General features: G+C 40.5%; 1 protein-coding gene across 1 annotated transcript; it reads right to left on the bottom strand.

Moving 5' to 3' along the window:
• Positions 1 to 5,362: 5,362 nt before the first annotated feature.
• Positions 5,363 to 12,003, bottom strand: LOC149068273 (uncharacterized). Its single transcript, XM_089251916.1, has 2 exons — positions 11,964 to 12,003; positions 5,363 to 6,600 (listed from the first exon to the last, which is right to left on the bottom strand). The coding sequence occupies exons 1-2, from the start codon at positions 12,001 to 12,003 to the stop codon at positions 5,363 to 5,365; spliced, it is 1,278 nt and encodes a 425-aa protein (XP_089108042.1).
• Positions 12,004 to 15,468: the final 3,465 nt, after the last annotated feature.

Genomic DNA, 15,468 nt, shown 5'->3' with positions numbered 1-15,468 from the left:
GGTGATTCTTTTTGAAACACCCTGTATTATAAAATTGAATGTGTTTTACTTCATCTCTTATTCTGTTAAGAAAAAAAATCGTTTCAATCATTGGTGAGGGGAAACCACTGAATTTTAAAATCTCATTTCAAATTGCTAAAAGGGAAATAAAATTAGCAGAACATTGCTTTTTGCTTGGGAAACATTTCCCACCTTCCCCTCACATTTTTTTAGCGGCAGATGATCTGCAAACTAGCAGCTTGGTCTTTCTTTTCTCTGCTTTATAATCGTTTTCAGAGTTCGCACGGGGACAGACATAGTTATTTAATTTTCATATGTATGTCGCTTCTCCCCTCTTGCCCACGAGCGATATCACCGGCATTAGGCTGGGATTACACTATAAAAGTTTGATGAAAGTTCTTTTATAAAACTTGGAAAAAAAAACCAAACCAATATGCACATAGGTTACATTACAATGCAACTAATAAACTTATTGGTTTTTTCACGTTTTATAAAAAATCTTTTACCAAACTTTTTTTAGAGTAATCTCGGCCTTACACAAAAAATCAATTTATGGGGGTCCCTCTAAGGCTCGGATAATACACTATAAAAGTTTGATAAACGTTCTTTTATAAAACTTGAAAAATCCAACCAATAAAGCTCATAGGTTGCATTCGAGCAAATGCAATAATCTCATTGCTTGTATTTTTCAAATTTTATGAACTAACTTTTAGAAAAATTGTAGTGTGTAATACCGGCCTAAGACAACCGGAATTCGGGTCTGTCAAATAACTTTTCAGTGGAAGTTCTGAAGTGCAAGTCCGTCTTAACACATAGGCCCACTGGTTAGTTCAGGTGGATAGAGAGTCTCATGTTGACGAGACACATGCAAAACAAAATTATGTCTAAGGTCGGGATTACACTGTAAAAGTTTGATAAAATTCCTTTTATAGAACATGAAAAATTCAGCCAATAAGCATATCGGTTGCATTTGCTCGAATGCAACCATTAAACTTTATTGGTTGGATTTTTTAAGTTTTATAAAAGGGATTTGATCAAACTTTTATAGTGTAATCCCGGCTTAATGCATTGAAAAAACCCAGTCGGATTCCCCATGTAATGAACTCAACAAAATTTTTTTTTAAGTTTCTGTATATATTTTGTGTTAGGGGCCATTCAAGTATTACGTAAGCAGATTTTTCAGTCATTTTTGACCCCCCCCCCCTTGTCAGCAAAACACTGACGCCCCTCCCAGCGAAATTTTGTCAGCAGCTTAGAATATTTCATATCTTCAAAAAGGGGTGGTTGATGACGTAAGCAACCTTCAAACCCCCCCTCGATGCTGACGTAATACTTGAATGACCCCTTAATCCCAAACCCGAGATGTAATAATTTAAAGAATAAAAATTTCAATTTTAGCTCATTTGTTCCTATGTAAGCTTATCTGGGGGAATTAGAAAAGTGGTATTAAAAACAGGATTCGACTATATTTACAATTTCTCACAAATAAGAAACTCACATTGAGGATGGAGCAACAACGCCTCTCCTCTTGTGCCGTAGAAACTTCGGGAAAAAAAATATTCCAGGGGAAAAAGTTAAAGATGATTCTATTTTTATAAAATTCTAGTTCCCAACAAGTGGTGCTTCAGTCCTGGCCGAAGAAACCTTGCAGAATGTTCTAGACCAGTGATTCCTAACGTGGATGTCAACACCCACTGGGGGCATTTCTTATTTTGGTGTAGAATCTTCCTGAATGACTCACAAATACTGCATAGTGATTGGACGTGGGGCATAGAAATCACCAATTCTGAGCCCGATAATTTCTTTTCGACCTCACAACGATGATACTGGCATAAGCAGGGAATTTTTTTTCCCCTGAATATTCTGAGGGAAAATGGACTACTTACCTTCTATCTCTGGGAGGTGCTGATCAAGTCCTGTCAGCTCTTTGATTAAAAACACTCTTTAAAACTGAATTTGTACAACCTAAGCTAAGAAATTTTTAAGTCAGAATGAACGAGTTTAATTAGTGTATTGACAGATGCAGAGCAAGAATGTTTAATATGGAATAAAATTTTGGGCAGATCAGAAAACTTCAAATATCAAGATACATACAGGGTTCCTAGCAAAATCTGTTTGATGATTTCCCTGCACATACACTCTGTCACATGTATATATAATTCGAAACTTATCATTTCTCGGTAATATACCATTGAAAAGCACATTACAGACAGAATATTAATATTTTGCCACCACCCTCCTCTTCCAAAATCAAATTGTATATGATCTTGCACGCAATACCAGTTTCCTGTTGAAATCTCAGAGATAATTGAATTCAAATCATTACTTCAGCATATACAGTCGAATCCCGTTTTAACGAATACCATTACAGCGAAAATCTTGTTTTAACGAACACTTTTATAATCTCCCCCAAATATGTTTTCATAGGAACAATGCTAGGTAACTTGGAATTCCTTTATAATGAAATTTCGTTTTAACAAAGTGATTCCTCCGGTCTCTTGTTATAACGGGATTTGACTAATATAAATGTTCTCTACCCACAGGCAGGAAAAAAAAGCAAGAGGATAAAATGTTTTTCAGAAGAGATAGAAAAAAATTATAACTGATATTGGCTGTTTTCAACAATGAAAAGGAGGGTCTCCCCCTTTTTAGATCCCTTCATCTATTTACTAACAGTGCAGATTGCCACCCTTCAGCTGATAAGACATTTCTCTCAGTTGGGGATCTGGAGGAAAATGCTGATAATGATTTTTTTTCCCTCTCCAAGGGGAATCTGGAAAATGATTTTCTTTGGAAAAATGTAGATTTATCATTTTTTTCCCCTACCGAATTTCCAGGTTGCTGGGAACCAGTGATGGTAACCTCTGCAAGTGAAATTTACCCTTTGACTAAATTTTTTCCCACATCCCAAAATTTCTGCTGCCATCTATTGGTGGAAATATATAGTCAATTATTTTACACTATAAAAGCATTTGTGCGTGTGTTTTGCACTTATATATTTTTTTCAACAAAAATTCTTTTGTTTGATGACCTCTCAAAATTTCCCATGTGGACCAATTTTGGTCAATCTCCCACCAGTTACCATCACTGCCGGGAACCATAGGCGGAAATAGACTTGGAAGTTTGGAGGCACGATGTCAATTCATATATACATTAGATCTGCCCACTTCACTTTTGACACTGGGGGAATGTCCCCCATATCTCCACCCATGCTGGAAACCCTGATATATTTCGTACTCAGTAATTGTGTGTATAATTCAAAATATAAAACACTTTAATCTACATACACACAATCAGAGAAAAGTACAGAAAAACAATGAACTTCAAAATACAATGTAGACAAAAAATACACACTTTGACCTGTAGGGATTTTGATATTCCAATCATGCAATCTTTCGCACAGATAATAGATATATATAACAATATTGTTATAATGGAACATTGTTGGTTACTGTCGTATTTTAGACAGTTATTGCCACGGTTGTTCGGTTTAAACAAAAAAAACACTCAAAATGTTATGAACAGTGGTCGAATTACAAGCACATGACCATGGCATACTCTGATCTGTTGTTGAACAAGCATTTTTGTATCTTCACTTCATAGCCAGAACACATTGGACAACATGTTTAGCCAGGCCCGTCATTTGGGGGAGTCAGGGGTTGTTGCCTTCCCTGGCTTTTGAAAATACACTAAAAATGATATACATACAAAATTATAAATACATTGCGAACATGTTCTTTGCCCCCCCCCCCCCCGGGAAAAGTTGAAATGTCTGCCATGTGTTTAGCTTTTCTTAAGTTATATAGTTATTAGTTCAATCGCTTCATTTTTGTGGTTTCAATGAATTATGAAATTTTGCAATACTAATTGAGTTATCATTTTGCCCTAACTGGGACTACCGTTTTCATTCTGCAAACAAATTTTCCATGTGTTAGATGAGAACAGTCGTTAATTTTACACATCTTTAAGTATTTCGCTTCCCCCCTTTGCCATATATAAAATTCCATTGCTTCAGGAATATTCATGTAAATTTTGAAGTCATTCTGACAATGGTTCTCTTTCTACAGTGTTTTGCACTTTCGTCATAATCACCCTGTATATCGTAAATCATCGCTAATTAATCTGCATTATTTATGCTTTATTAAATATACATTATATTCACTTAATTTTTATCTCAGTTTTTGCAAAATAGCTTCCTAATTAAGCATAATGAAAGTGTAACTGGAGAAAACACTTAAATTATACGGTTAATATAGGAAACAGCTTCGAACACTCTTTTTTCGCCTCCCTATAAACACTCTTTACAGGGGCAGCTTAAGCGAGGATGCAAGGCATGTGGGGCGGCGTCCGGAGCTTTAAAATTTTCAAAATAGTAAAAATTCACATGACACCGTGCGGTTCATGTTATTTCGGTTAACAAATTAGTGGAATCAATCGAGTAGTTTAGATAAATAAGCAATAAAAATTATATTTTATGTGTTCTAGACATATATTAAAAAATTTTCAACTCATTTTGTGTCAAAATTTCGAATTATAGGTAATTAATATTTTGTTTTAATTATAATAATAAATTAACGTTTAAAAATACAACATTGCAACGTGCAAAAAAAAAGTAAGTTTCTCATCAAAACATTTAGGTTTTTGACACCAAAAACCCAACCCTGCTGTGCATGTAGGCCTATACAACGTTTCGCTTATTAGCAGAGACCTGTACCCTCCAAATACTTACAATAAACTTTCCCACCCACCAGGGATAACACTGGAAACATTGATAAAGAAATTCATAGAGGGCATATTTCAAACAATTGAAACTTTTTTCTTTTGGTGTGTGCTTGCTGCGTCGGCATATTCTCAGAAACCAACAATAAACTAATGTCTAAAACATCCACTGTAAATAGTCATCAGCCAGCTCCACGGCTATTTTCGTGTATTACAGCAATCATTCTAAAGTTTATGACTTGCGGTGACAATACGCAAGCAGAACTGTTTTAGTAAAACAAACTTTGTCTGCAAAAACTACGCTCCTTTGATAGATAAAAACAACTTTGTTTTACAAAAGATTCAGAGTTCGAGTCGAAGTGAAAATGTCAAATAATTATGGTTGGCAAGGATTGACAAGTTAAAAAAAGAAATTTTGGACCCAAATATTTTTTTACGAGAAAAAAAAAACCATCTCTAAAATCTTGTTCACTTTGACTTTTCTACGATAGGTTTTGATGCTGGTAGACATGCTTACATTATTTCCCAATATTGCACGCAGAGAAACTCCCCTAGGCACTATTATTTTAGGCGCCAATATTTTAATTGCCATAGTGACCTGAGATTGGATTTGTCAAACCCTGATATAAGATACATCTTCTCTTCATAAGTAATCCAAAAACTTCAAAACCTCTGCACGATTTTTACACTCCACAATTTTGAAGAAATTTCGACACATAATAATCGTCAGTTTCTTCAGATTTTGACATTTAGGTATCAAAACCTTGAGGAAAGCCAGATCGACAGAATCTTCCTCGATCCACAACACTTCGAGTTTAGGACATGGGTTGCAATGTAATAAAATCCTGAGTATACTGGTGATATCGCATATCAACCCCAAGATTTGGAGATGCAACAAGGAGTGCTTCCATTTGTCTACCACCTGTTCGAGAGCCTCCAAACTCATATCCATATCTTTGAGCCGTATGTCAAGATATCTGACTTTATTTGACGGGATCTTCGAGACGTCGCTGAAAATCAGATTGTAATTCCAGCCTAAATCTAAATAATCCAAATTTCTGGAATTCTTCAGTAGACTGCACACGTCCAATCCACGGAAGTCACACATGAAGGCCTTGAACGCTGTCAATTCCTCGAAAGCGGAGCAATCATTTTCAACAGTGGTAATGAGCATGCAATCGGACAACTCCAGTCTCCGCAGTCGGCGGCATCCACTGCCAAGTTTATAGATAGGAAAGTATGAGTGCTGAAAGCACCATTCGAATACTTCGAGCGAGGTGCATTTGGCAGCGATTTCCGCAACCAGCTGCTCGGTGTTCTCTATCACGCAATAGGTGAAGTGCAGGCATTTCAGTTTCGGCCCGCACACGGTGAAGATCGGGTCCAGCTCCTTGATCTTCATCAGCCCGTACTTGACGGACCTCACGCCCCGCAAGTGCAGCTGCTCCAGGTTCGGGCAGCGCTTGGCCACGATCGCCAGCGTGTCCTCGCCGACGCTGCTGTTCGAGATCTCGAGGCACCTGAGGTCGCGGATGTTGGACAGCACGGCCAGCAGGAGACGCGGGTCGAGCGGGACCTGGTTCGTGAGCCCCGGGTAGCTGCCGTGCGATATCTGGAGGCTGCGCGTGTGGTAGAGCAGCCCCCTGTCGGAGAGGGACGTCACGTAGTCCCAGTTCCGCACCTGTATCCGCTTCCAGAGCGAAGGCGTCTGCGAAAGGTCCCGCCATTTCCTGCACACCGGGACGACGTTCCTCGAGAACGCCACGTGTCCCTCGGACTCGATGTAATGCTTGAAGATCAGCACCAGCAGCTCCGGGGACAAGTCCCCGATCGTGGTCCTCGCCGCGGGTTGGTGCGAGAATCTGGGACCAATTTTGATACCTTAAACGGCGGCCCGGAGCGGGTCGAATGAAAACTCTTTACGCAGCTGTGACGGTGTTCCCGCGGAGAGCCACGTAACTCACGCCGAATAATATAACACTACGCGATGATGATGATACATTTCACAGGGCTATAAGGTTATATATTCAACTCCAATTCAAATTACACAGGGACTGGCTGTTTACATGTACGTTCCTGTTGTTTACTAACAGCACAGTTAAGAGAAAAGGAGGAGCAAAGAAAAAACGACGCAGTTTCTCCCGACAGCGAGATGAGTGAACGAGGTTGCTTTAAAATTAGCGCTTAGCATTGGCGAAGAGTGGGAGATAGGATTTTGTTTGGGCGACTGTTGGTTGGCGCCAAAATTTTACATATATCTTAATTTGCGGAATGCAAGGAATTTCTCGCCGAGTCCTGCCCTCAGGGCTATTACAGCGGCTTACGAAAGGCCTGATATCTTAATTTGTACTGCTTCTGATGTTTTTAAGTAAAGATGGGTTTTCCTAGGAGCAGGTTTCCTGTGCCACGCGCAACGTGACTCGCCCAGCGCGATACGCCGCCCACTCACCAATAAGAAAAGCATCAGGCGCCTTACGACAGCGCTTTACGTCGGGCGTCATTGGCCGACTGCTTCTGGAGGAGTCAAATGCGTTTTGCCGATGTTCTATTCACTCTTATGTGTTTTCTTTCCCTTCCCTTAAAACCGGAGCATGCAGACGACAGAGTAGCTGATGGCCAGACCATATACTGCAATATAGCCGCCCTGATTAGGCTGACCATATTTTCTCAAGATAAATACGGGACATTGCCAAAAAATGACGCCAAAACCGAACAAAGTAGCCAAATATTGCTGAAATAATGGAGAAATCACGATGACGGGAAATGCAGCATTACTGCTAATTGCAGTGGATTAAAATGAATTCTACGGAAAAAAAATTTCACTAAGACAAATGTGGGAGATTCATATACTCATTTATAGTTGTAGTTATCATAATATAATTTATAACTTGAAAATAATTTCAATCTTTGACTTCAATAAAGAATAAAAATTCGAGTAGGCTTCGTGCAAAATACTCGAAAAACCGGGACAACCAAAAAAGCAGAAAATACCGGGACTGTCCCGGGAAATACGGTACGTATGGTCACCCTAGCCCTGATCTAATTCGCTCCACTAGGAAAACATAAACGTGTAGCGCGCGTGATTACGTAACACGTTGCTGCCGACGCGAAATTATACTGTTCGGTTTACGCAGCGCAAAACACCTATTCCTTGGAAAACCCGGCTTAAAAATTAGAACTTCGGAATATTTCCGGCCGCAGTATAGTACTGCCCGTGGCCGGTTTTTGGAAAATTCTGATTGAACTTATCAGTTTTGCCATGTTTCTGGTAGTGGTGAAAACAGAGTTGATATTTTCAGTCCAGGGCCCAGAGGCGGAGATAAACTCGGAAGTCTGGGCGGGGGGGCACGATGATGATGTCAATTCCTACATAACATATACATTAGATCTGCCCACTCCCTTTTTGACGTTTGGGGGGGGGGCAACCCTCCGTATCATCGCCTATGCCAGGGCCCCGTTTAACGGCCGGAGGAGCGAAGCCACGTCCGGCGGCAGAGCCGTTTCCGCTCCGAACGAAGTTCGGCCTACATGTATTTAGTAATAAAGTTGTCGGAAACGTTTTTTTTGCGTTGCGGTGTTATATATCATTATTATTATGGTGATCATTATGTTATATTACAATAAATTTTTTTTGGTAATATTGTCGCACGAGCAGACTAAATAAAAGCGAAATCGTTAATTAGTCATATCATTTTACTAATCTAATTCTGTTTTAATGGATGGCAGCATAAGGCTATCTTGGCGACAAACCTTCAAGCGATAAGCTAGTTATTGAGGTAACATACCGCAAAGGATTCTGGGACTGTTTTTTCATTGAGCTTTCCCCCATGGATAGGGTGACCATACGTCCCGTATTTCCCGGGACAGTCCCGGTATTTTCTGTTTTTTTGGCCGTCCCGACTTTTTGACAAAAGTGTCCCGGTTTTTCCCGTATTTTACACGAAGCCTACTTGAATTTTTATTCTTTATTGAAGTCAAAGATTTACATTATTTTTCAACTCAGAAATTATTTTATGATAATTACAACTATATATGAGAATATTAATGTCCCACATTAGCCATGGTGAACGTTTTTTTTTCGTGGAATACATTTTAATCCACTGCTATTTGTAGTAATGCATCATTTCCTGCCATTGTGATTTTCCGTAATTTCAACAATATTTGGCAACTTTGTTTGGTGTTGTCGTCATTTTTGGCGATAATTGGCGATGTCCCGTATTTGGAATCCCGATGCCCCGTATTTCTCTCGAAGAAATATGGTCAGCCTACCCATGGAGAACAATAAGCATTGCGCTGTGTGCAATGAGAACGCAAAGCGGCATCACAGAGAATTCACTCTGTGGGGCAGGGGGAAGCACTATAACCGGTTATCTAGATACTCTTTTCGGAAAATCAAGTGACGTCACCCGATTCATCACATGACCGTCTCCCGTTGAAACACGAATTAAAATTACTAGTTTTTGATTAATTTTTTTGCACATAGTTCTAGTTCACGAAAATCAATCATTTTTCCTGAGTACATGCCACAAATACTGTTGATTATCAACATATTTTTGTTTAATTTTTTTCTACAAGTTATTTTATTTTTGACAGATTTTTTTTTTCGACACATGTATGCAATGTTAAATCAATGGGAAGAATCTACATTTGTAAATCGAAAGGGAATTATCATAAACGTTACTTTTTTTTTATGGGAAAAATTCCCCCCCCCCCCCATAAAAGATAACCTTTCGATATTTAACGTTGATTGGGAATTAATATAAGTTATGATTTGATCTTTTTTTTTAGAACTCGGCCCCACGTAACTTGCTGAACATAGACCACGGTCCGATTTCCGCATGGATAAGTGAAGCGTTTGCTGAGGGCCACGGCCCCCACATCCTGTAGCGGGGCCCCTAGGCTGGGATCTTTTGCGAGGCCCCTTCTGTAGCTAATTTATAGCGCCGCTGTGGTGGTCGAGTGGTCATAGTGACGGACTCGCGTCGCGAGGTCCCGTTTTCGAACCCCACCGTCACCACAGTGGTGGTCGGCTGAAGTTGGTTTTCTGTAGTTCCCAACTTCAAGGCGCGAATACGAGCCGATCTCCCCTTCAAAAAGTCTCGCCACAGAGAGCACCAGACCTACAAACAGTACAAATGTAATTCAATCATAACACATCACTCACTTCACTTCTGCAGTATAGATGGCAGCACTGAAAAGTCAAACACAACACTACAGACGCGTTTAGACTGTTAGGTACACACACAGTTACATTTCCGGCACAACTCACTAGGTAGTAAATTGTCCATGGCGATAGACCTGAGTTGTGCTCGGTTTAAAAAAGAAAGCTAATTTATAGCGTGAAAAAGCAAAAAAATGTATAATTCCGGATAATCATCCCGGGGCTAGAGCCCTGTCAGCCCCCCCCCCTATGTGGGAGCCATAGTCGGAGATAGACTTGAAAGTCTGGGGGCGGGGGAACATCCCAAGTTGTCGCCTGACGTCAATAAAAACGTTTTTTGGAAGTCATAAAATGTCTCAAACATGACGTGATAAATGGTCATTATGTCCATTTTGGAAACGTCAAAAATGACGTAAAAAAAAATGACCATTTGCAAATAGTTAGACTTTCAGAAGATAGATGGCGCTATTCGGAGAGACGGGGGGAAGTATCACTTTTTGGGGCAGGTCGGAGTCGCACCTGGTTCGTTCTCGGATTGTCCCTATGTATCTCACGCCATGCCTTTACCGATCGCGCTATCGTAGCAGTAACCAGCTGGTGTTATTTAATGAGGACTTTAAAAATAATGATTAGTTATATTACAATTACCGTTTAATCTCTTGCTGAGTTTAACCGATGGCAGTTATTTTTTCGTTTTATTTTATTTTTTTATCCATGAAAAATATAGTAATATAATTATAAATATAATTATTTGCGTTATTTATAATTATCGAAAAAAAAAGTTTTTAAAAAATTCGTTTTTTTTAGCTCAATGAATTCGTTGCATCTTTTTGAATTTTTGACAGATTTCACAGATCTTCTGATCGTCCGTAAAAAACATGATATGGATGCAATTATTATTTATATAACGTACGTTGATAAATTTATATGAACAATTACTCATTGAAAATTTTGCATTTCCATTCAAAACAAATTCGCAATTAAAAGTACTTCATTTATCTTGTGACAACCAGTAACGAATAGGCCTAGGGTAATTTTGAAACACCCTCTGAGGGTTCATTAACAAAAATTTTGGATAATTTTGATATATTCATCCGGAACAGAATTTTTCAGTTCGAAAGAAATTCGTGATTTTTATGACGCAAAATCGTTTACGCCATAAAAAATCACGTCATTTCATGACCTTCATGGCTAATAAGGTCATGAAATGACCTGATATTTCATTTGGGTCATCAAGAATCACGTTATTTCCTGACCTTTATTGTTCGTGGTCATTAAATGACTTTGAAGTGGCGTGATTTTTTTTTTGACTGACGCCATTCAGAGAAAATGACCAAATTTTCACGTCATATTTTACGTCAGGCGACTACTTGGGATATGATCATTCAGCTTCACCTTCGACGCTGGGGAAGGGGGAGGGACCTGCCCTCCCCGTACCTCCACCAAAGCCGTCTGAAGAGCCTCGTCGGCCCCCGGGCCAAGTGATTTTTCTGAGACCCTAACTGGCGAATTCTCGAAAATTTCAACCGGATTTTATTTTTGTGAGGCTTTTTCTTCTCTTTTGAGCTCTTGAGGCCCCGGGCCGTGTCCAGGTAAGCCCATGCGTTTTAAGACGGCACTGATCATCACCCTCGGTCAGGGTCACAACTTGATGAATGGTCAGCCGGGACAAGCAAGCAATTTGGCGCTCCCTTGTAATATCGAAGAGAGGTTAGAGCATAGTTTCCCAACCTTTTTTGTCTCATCGCCCCCCAACGTAATCTAACCCATAGGATCCTATGTTATACCCGTAGCTTCTACCGCCCCCCTGGAACATTCCATCGCCCCCAAGGGGGCGTTAACGCCCACGTTGGGAATCACTGGGTTAGAGGATGAAATTTGTTCTTCCCCCCCCGGTCCAGGGCACCAGACCCACATGTGCCTTCCAACCTGCGGCCCTGCTCAGGGGGGACCCAGAATTCAAACATACGTTCACTGATTTACTGAACGTTTGGAGTCGGGTCACAGATTCTCCCCCACGATGTCTGATTTGGGAACCGACATAAATGTTCAAAATTTTCGCCTCAAGGCAGAAAGCAATTACTTCTGTGCGGATGATCTTCGGCACAAACGAATCTGACCATGACCATAAGTGTGGGGGTCCCAATCGTTACTGTGTAGTAGTGGCCCATACCATCGAGAAGAAATATAAGTTATTTCTCCTCTAAGACCCATACCAGTGATGGTAACTCGTGGGAAAAATTGGCCAAAATTTGCCCAAGTGGGAAATTTCTTAGTACTGGTAGGAAATTTTGCGAGTTCATCAAACAAAAGAATTTTTTGAAAAAAGTAGAAATTGATGCAGTGCAATAGTTTCTATTGTAAAATACTTGGTTACGTATTTTCCCCGCTAAATGGCAGCACATTTTTTCGGAATGCGTGGGAAAAATTTAGTCAAAAGGGAAATTTTCCTAGAAGAGGTTACCACCACTCTGGCCTATACCCACTTCATCTATTTTCGCCATCTGCGCAGCGAGTTCGCCAAAGCGTTTTGTGCAGACTAAAGCCGGGTTTTCCTAATAGTAGAATTTCTGCGCTGTGTGCAGCGTGAAAATGCTGATTGGTTAAAAACCTGAAATTCAGGTTTTTTCACGTTTTTGATTCACTATAAATAAGGGAAAAAAGCATTGCTTGCCAGTTTTTGCTGTTCTTTCCAAACATTTCATACTTCTTACTGACTGTGACGTCAGTAAGTGTATTTTCCCTCAGAACATTCAGGGAAAAAAAATTCCCTGCTCGTGCTAGTATCAATGTTGTGAGGAAAAGAAATGATCGAGCTCAGAATGGTGTGGCGATTTCTATGCCCCACATCCAATTACTATGCGGCTTTTGTGAGGCAATCAGGAAGATTCGACGCCAAAATAAGAAAAAACGAAATACGATGGTGTGTGGCAAACTTGCTAGGTAGTCTGAATGACGTTTATGGCAAACATGCAGAGGCCTTCTATCTCTAGGAGGTGATGTTTCTAGGCACGTGTCAAAGTGTCGAGACGTTTCAAGCCCAAGACCTTTTGGTCGTGATCATCCTACTCCCCTTTCCGCCTGGTCGGAAATTGTAAATGAAAAAAAAAATTAACAAGTGGACGGTAACATTAAATAAGCTTGACAACTGTAGGGGCGACGTATAGCTATGGGAGCTGGTTTTGAGACATAACTATATTATTCGAAGCAGTAGATTAAACAATAAAACAACTATTTATTTACAAATATAAACGAAGGTAAAATAATACGCGATTCGGACGAGAGCAGGGACATGTACAAAGATGCGACCAGTGAATATAAACAACAAAAGCTCTCTGGCCAGACGGCTTTGACATTGGATTTTTGTGGTGTTGCCACAAAGACGAAAATAATTTTTTGTAAGTACTGGGAAGACACTACATTACTCCCCCTCTAGTGAACAGGAGAGAACGATTTGTAACGAGAAGGTGGTTTGATGAGTCTTCCAGAACGAGTCTGTCGTTGCGGTTCCGATTTATCAGTCTCACTCGAAGTCTTCACTGTCGTGTTGAAATGAACCTTTTTCTTCGTATGAAGAGGTTGTGAAGTCTTCGGATGAGGTGCTTGATTTTCGTTAGGTTTTCCATTGACTTGAGATGAGTCGAAGTTCTCTGTGAAGCAGGGTTTCAACCGGTTTGTGGAAATGTTTTTTTCTTTGTCGTTTACTGAGAGAGTGTAATATTGCTCAGTCCTTGTGATGATTTTGTATGGACCTTCGTAAGGAGCTTGAAAGGGTTTTTTCACAGCGTCCGTACGAATGAATACACTAGGACAGGTGTTTAACGCTGAAGAGACAAAAACGTGCGGTGTTGAATGCCTTGACGGCGGAGCTGGTCTAAGGTCGTTGAAATGGTCACGAAGATGTTGAATGAAATCGGAAGAAGATGGTGATGAGTCAGATGCATCGAGAAAGTCCCCTGGCAGTCGGATGTTCGTGCCGTAAACCATTTCAGCTGAGGTTGAGTTGAACTCTTCCCGGAATGTGGACCTTAATCCCAGGAGGACAGTAGGCAACACCTGAGTCTACTGCTTGTTGCTGTGACATCTGATTGCAGCTTTCAGAGTTCGATGCCATCTTTCGATGAAGCCGTTGCATTTTGGATTGTAAGCGGTGGTGCGCCGTCTTTGGAATCCGATTATGTGTGACAGTTCTGTAAAGAGGTGGGACTCAAATTGGGGACCTTGGTCGGTAATAATGACACTAGGAACACCAAAGCGCGCGAGCCATCCGTTGTATATCGCAGCTGCCACTGTGCCGGCTCGAATATCTGGAACTGGTATGGCTTCAGACCATCTCGTGAACCTGTCAATCAAGGTTACGCAATACTGATGTCCTTCTGAAGAGGGTAATGGACCGATGATATCCAAATGTATTTCGTCGAAGCGCTTGGAAACTGGTAGATAATGTCCCACAGGTGCTCTGGTATGCTTGTGTATCTTGGACTTCTGACATGTCAGACAGGATTTTGCCCATGTTTTGCAATCTTTTTTGATTGATGGCCAAACAAATTTTTTGGCAATAGTTGTGGCTGTAGCTTGGATGCCAGGATGTGAAAGTCCATGAACAGAGTTGAAAACAGTTTTTCGGAAGGACTCTTTAACATACGGTCTGCTTTGTCCAGTGGAAACATCACAGTAGATTTGTAAGTTGGAACCAAAAACTGGAAATTTTTGAAGTTTGAGACTTGTGTTTGAAGAAAGTATTTTGATCAGTTCATCGTCATCCTCCTGTGCTTTAGCCATTTCAGTGTAGTCCACAGTTTGAGGCATATGAATTTCGTCGAGTCTGGACAAGGTATCAGCTACCACATTGTCTTTACCCGAGATATGTTGTATGTCTGTTGTGAACTGAAATATGAAATCCAGATGGCGTATTTGACGAGGAGAAGCCTTTTCTGCTTTTTGCTGAGTAGCGAAAATGAGAGGACGATGATCAGTGTAAAGTGTGAATTTCCTGCCTTCAAGGAAGTAACGGAAATGCTTTATTGTTGAATACGCAGCGAGAAGCTCTCGGTCGTACGTGCTGTAACGAGTCTGAGTTGGAGTCAGTCGTTGAGAGAAGAAGCTTAGAGGTTGCCAATCATTCTTGACTTTTTGTTCCAACTCCTCCAACAGCCATATCGGATGCATCGACCATTACAGCAAGTTCCGCATCAGGAGACGGATGTGCGAGAATGGTGACATCAATGAGCTGTTGCTTGGTTGACTCAAATGCTGCAATAGCTTCTTCAGACCACTCGATTGGAGATTTGTCGTTTTTCTTGCTGCCCTTGAGGTAGTCGTTAAGAATAGCTTGAGTTTTCGCAGCACTAGGAATAAATCGCCGGTAAAAATTGATTATTCCGAGATATTTTCGTAGATCTTTTACAGTCTCTGGTCTCTTGTAGTCTTGGATGACATTGATTCGTTCGGATGTTGGACGGATACCTTCAGCAGTGATGTGATGACCAAGATAGGTGATTTCAGGTTGAGCGAACGAGCATTTTTCGAGATTGATTACAAGACCAGCATCTTTGAGTCTCTCGAAAAATTGTCGTAAATGGATGTGA

Source organism: Pholcus phalangioides, unplaced genomic scaffold (genome assembly GCF_987345545.1).
Source record: "Pholcus phalangioides strain wild (caught in Gottingen) unplaced genomic scaffold, Ppha-v1.0 ptg000027l_1, whole genome shotgun sequence".
NCBI classification, from domain to species: Eukaryota; Metazoa; Arthropoda; class Arachnida; order Araneae; family Pholcidae; genus Pholcus; species Pholcus phalangioides.
Note: the sequence above shows the minus strand (reverse complement) of the source record. Positions and strands in the feature narration are given on the sequence as shown.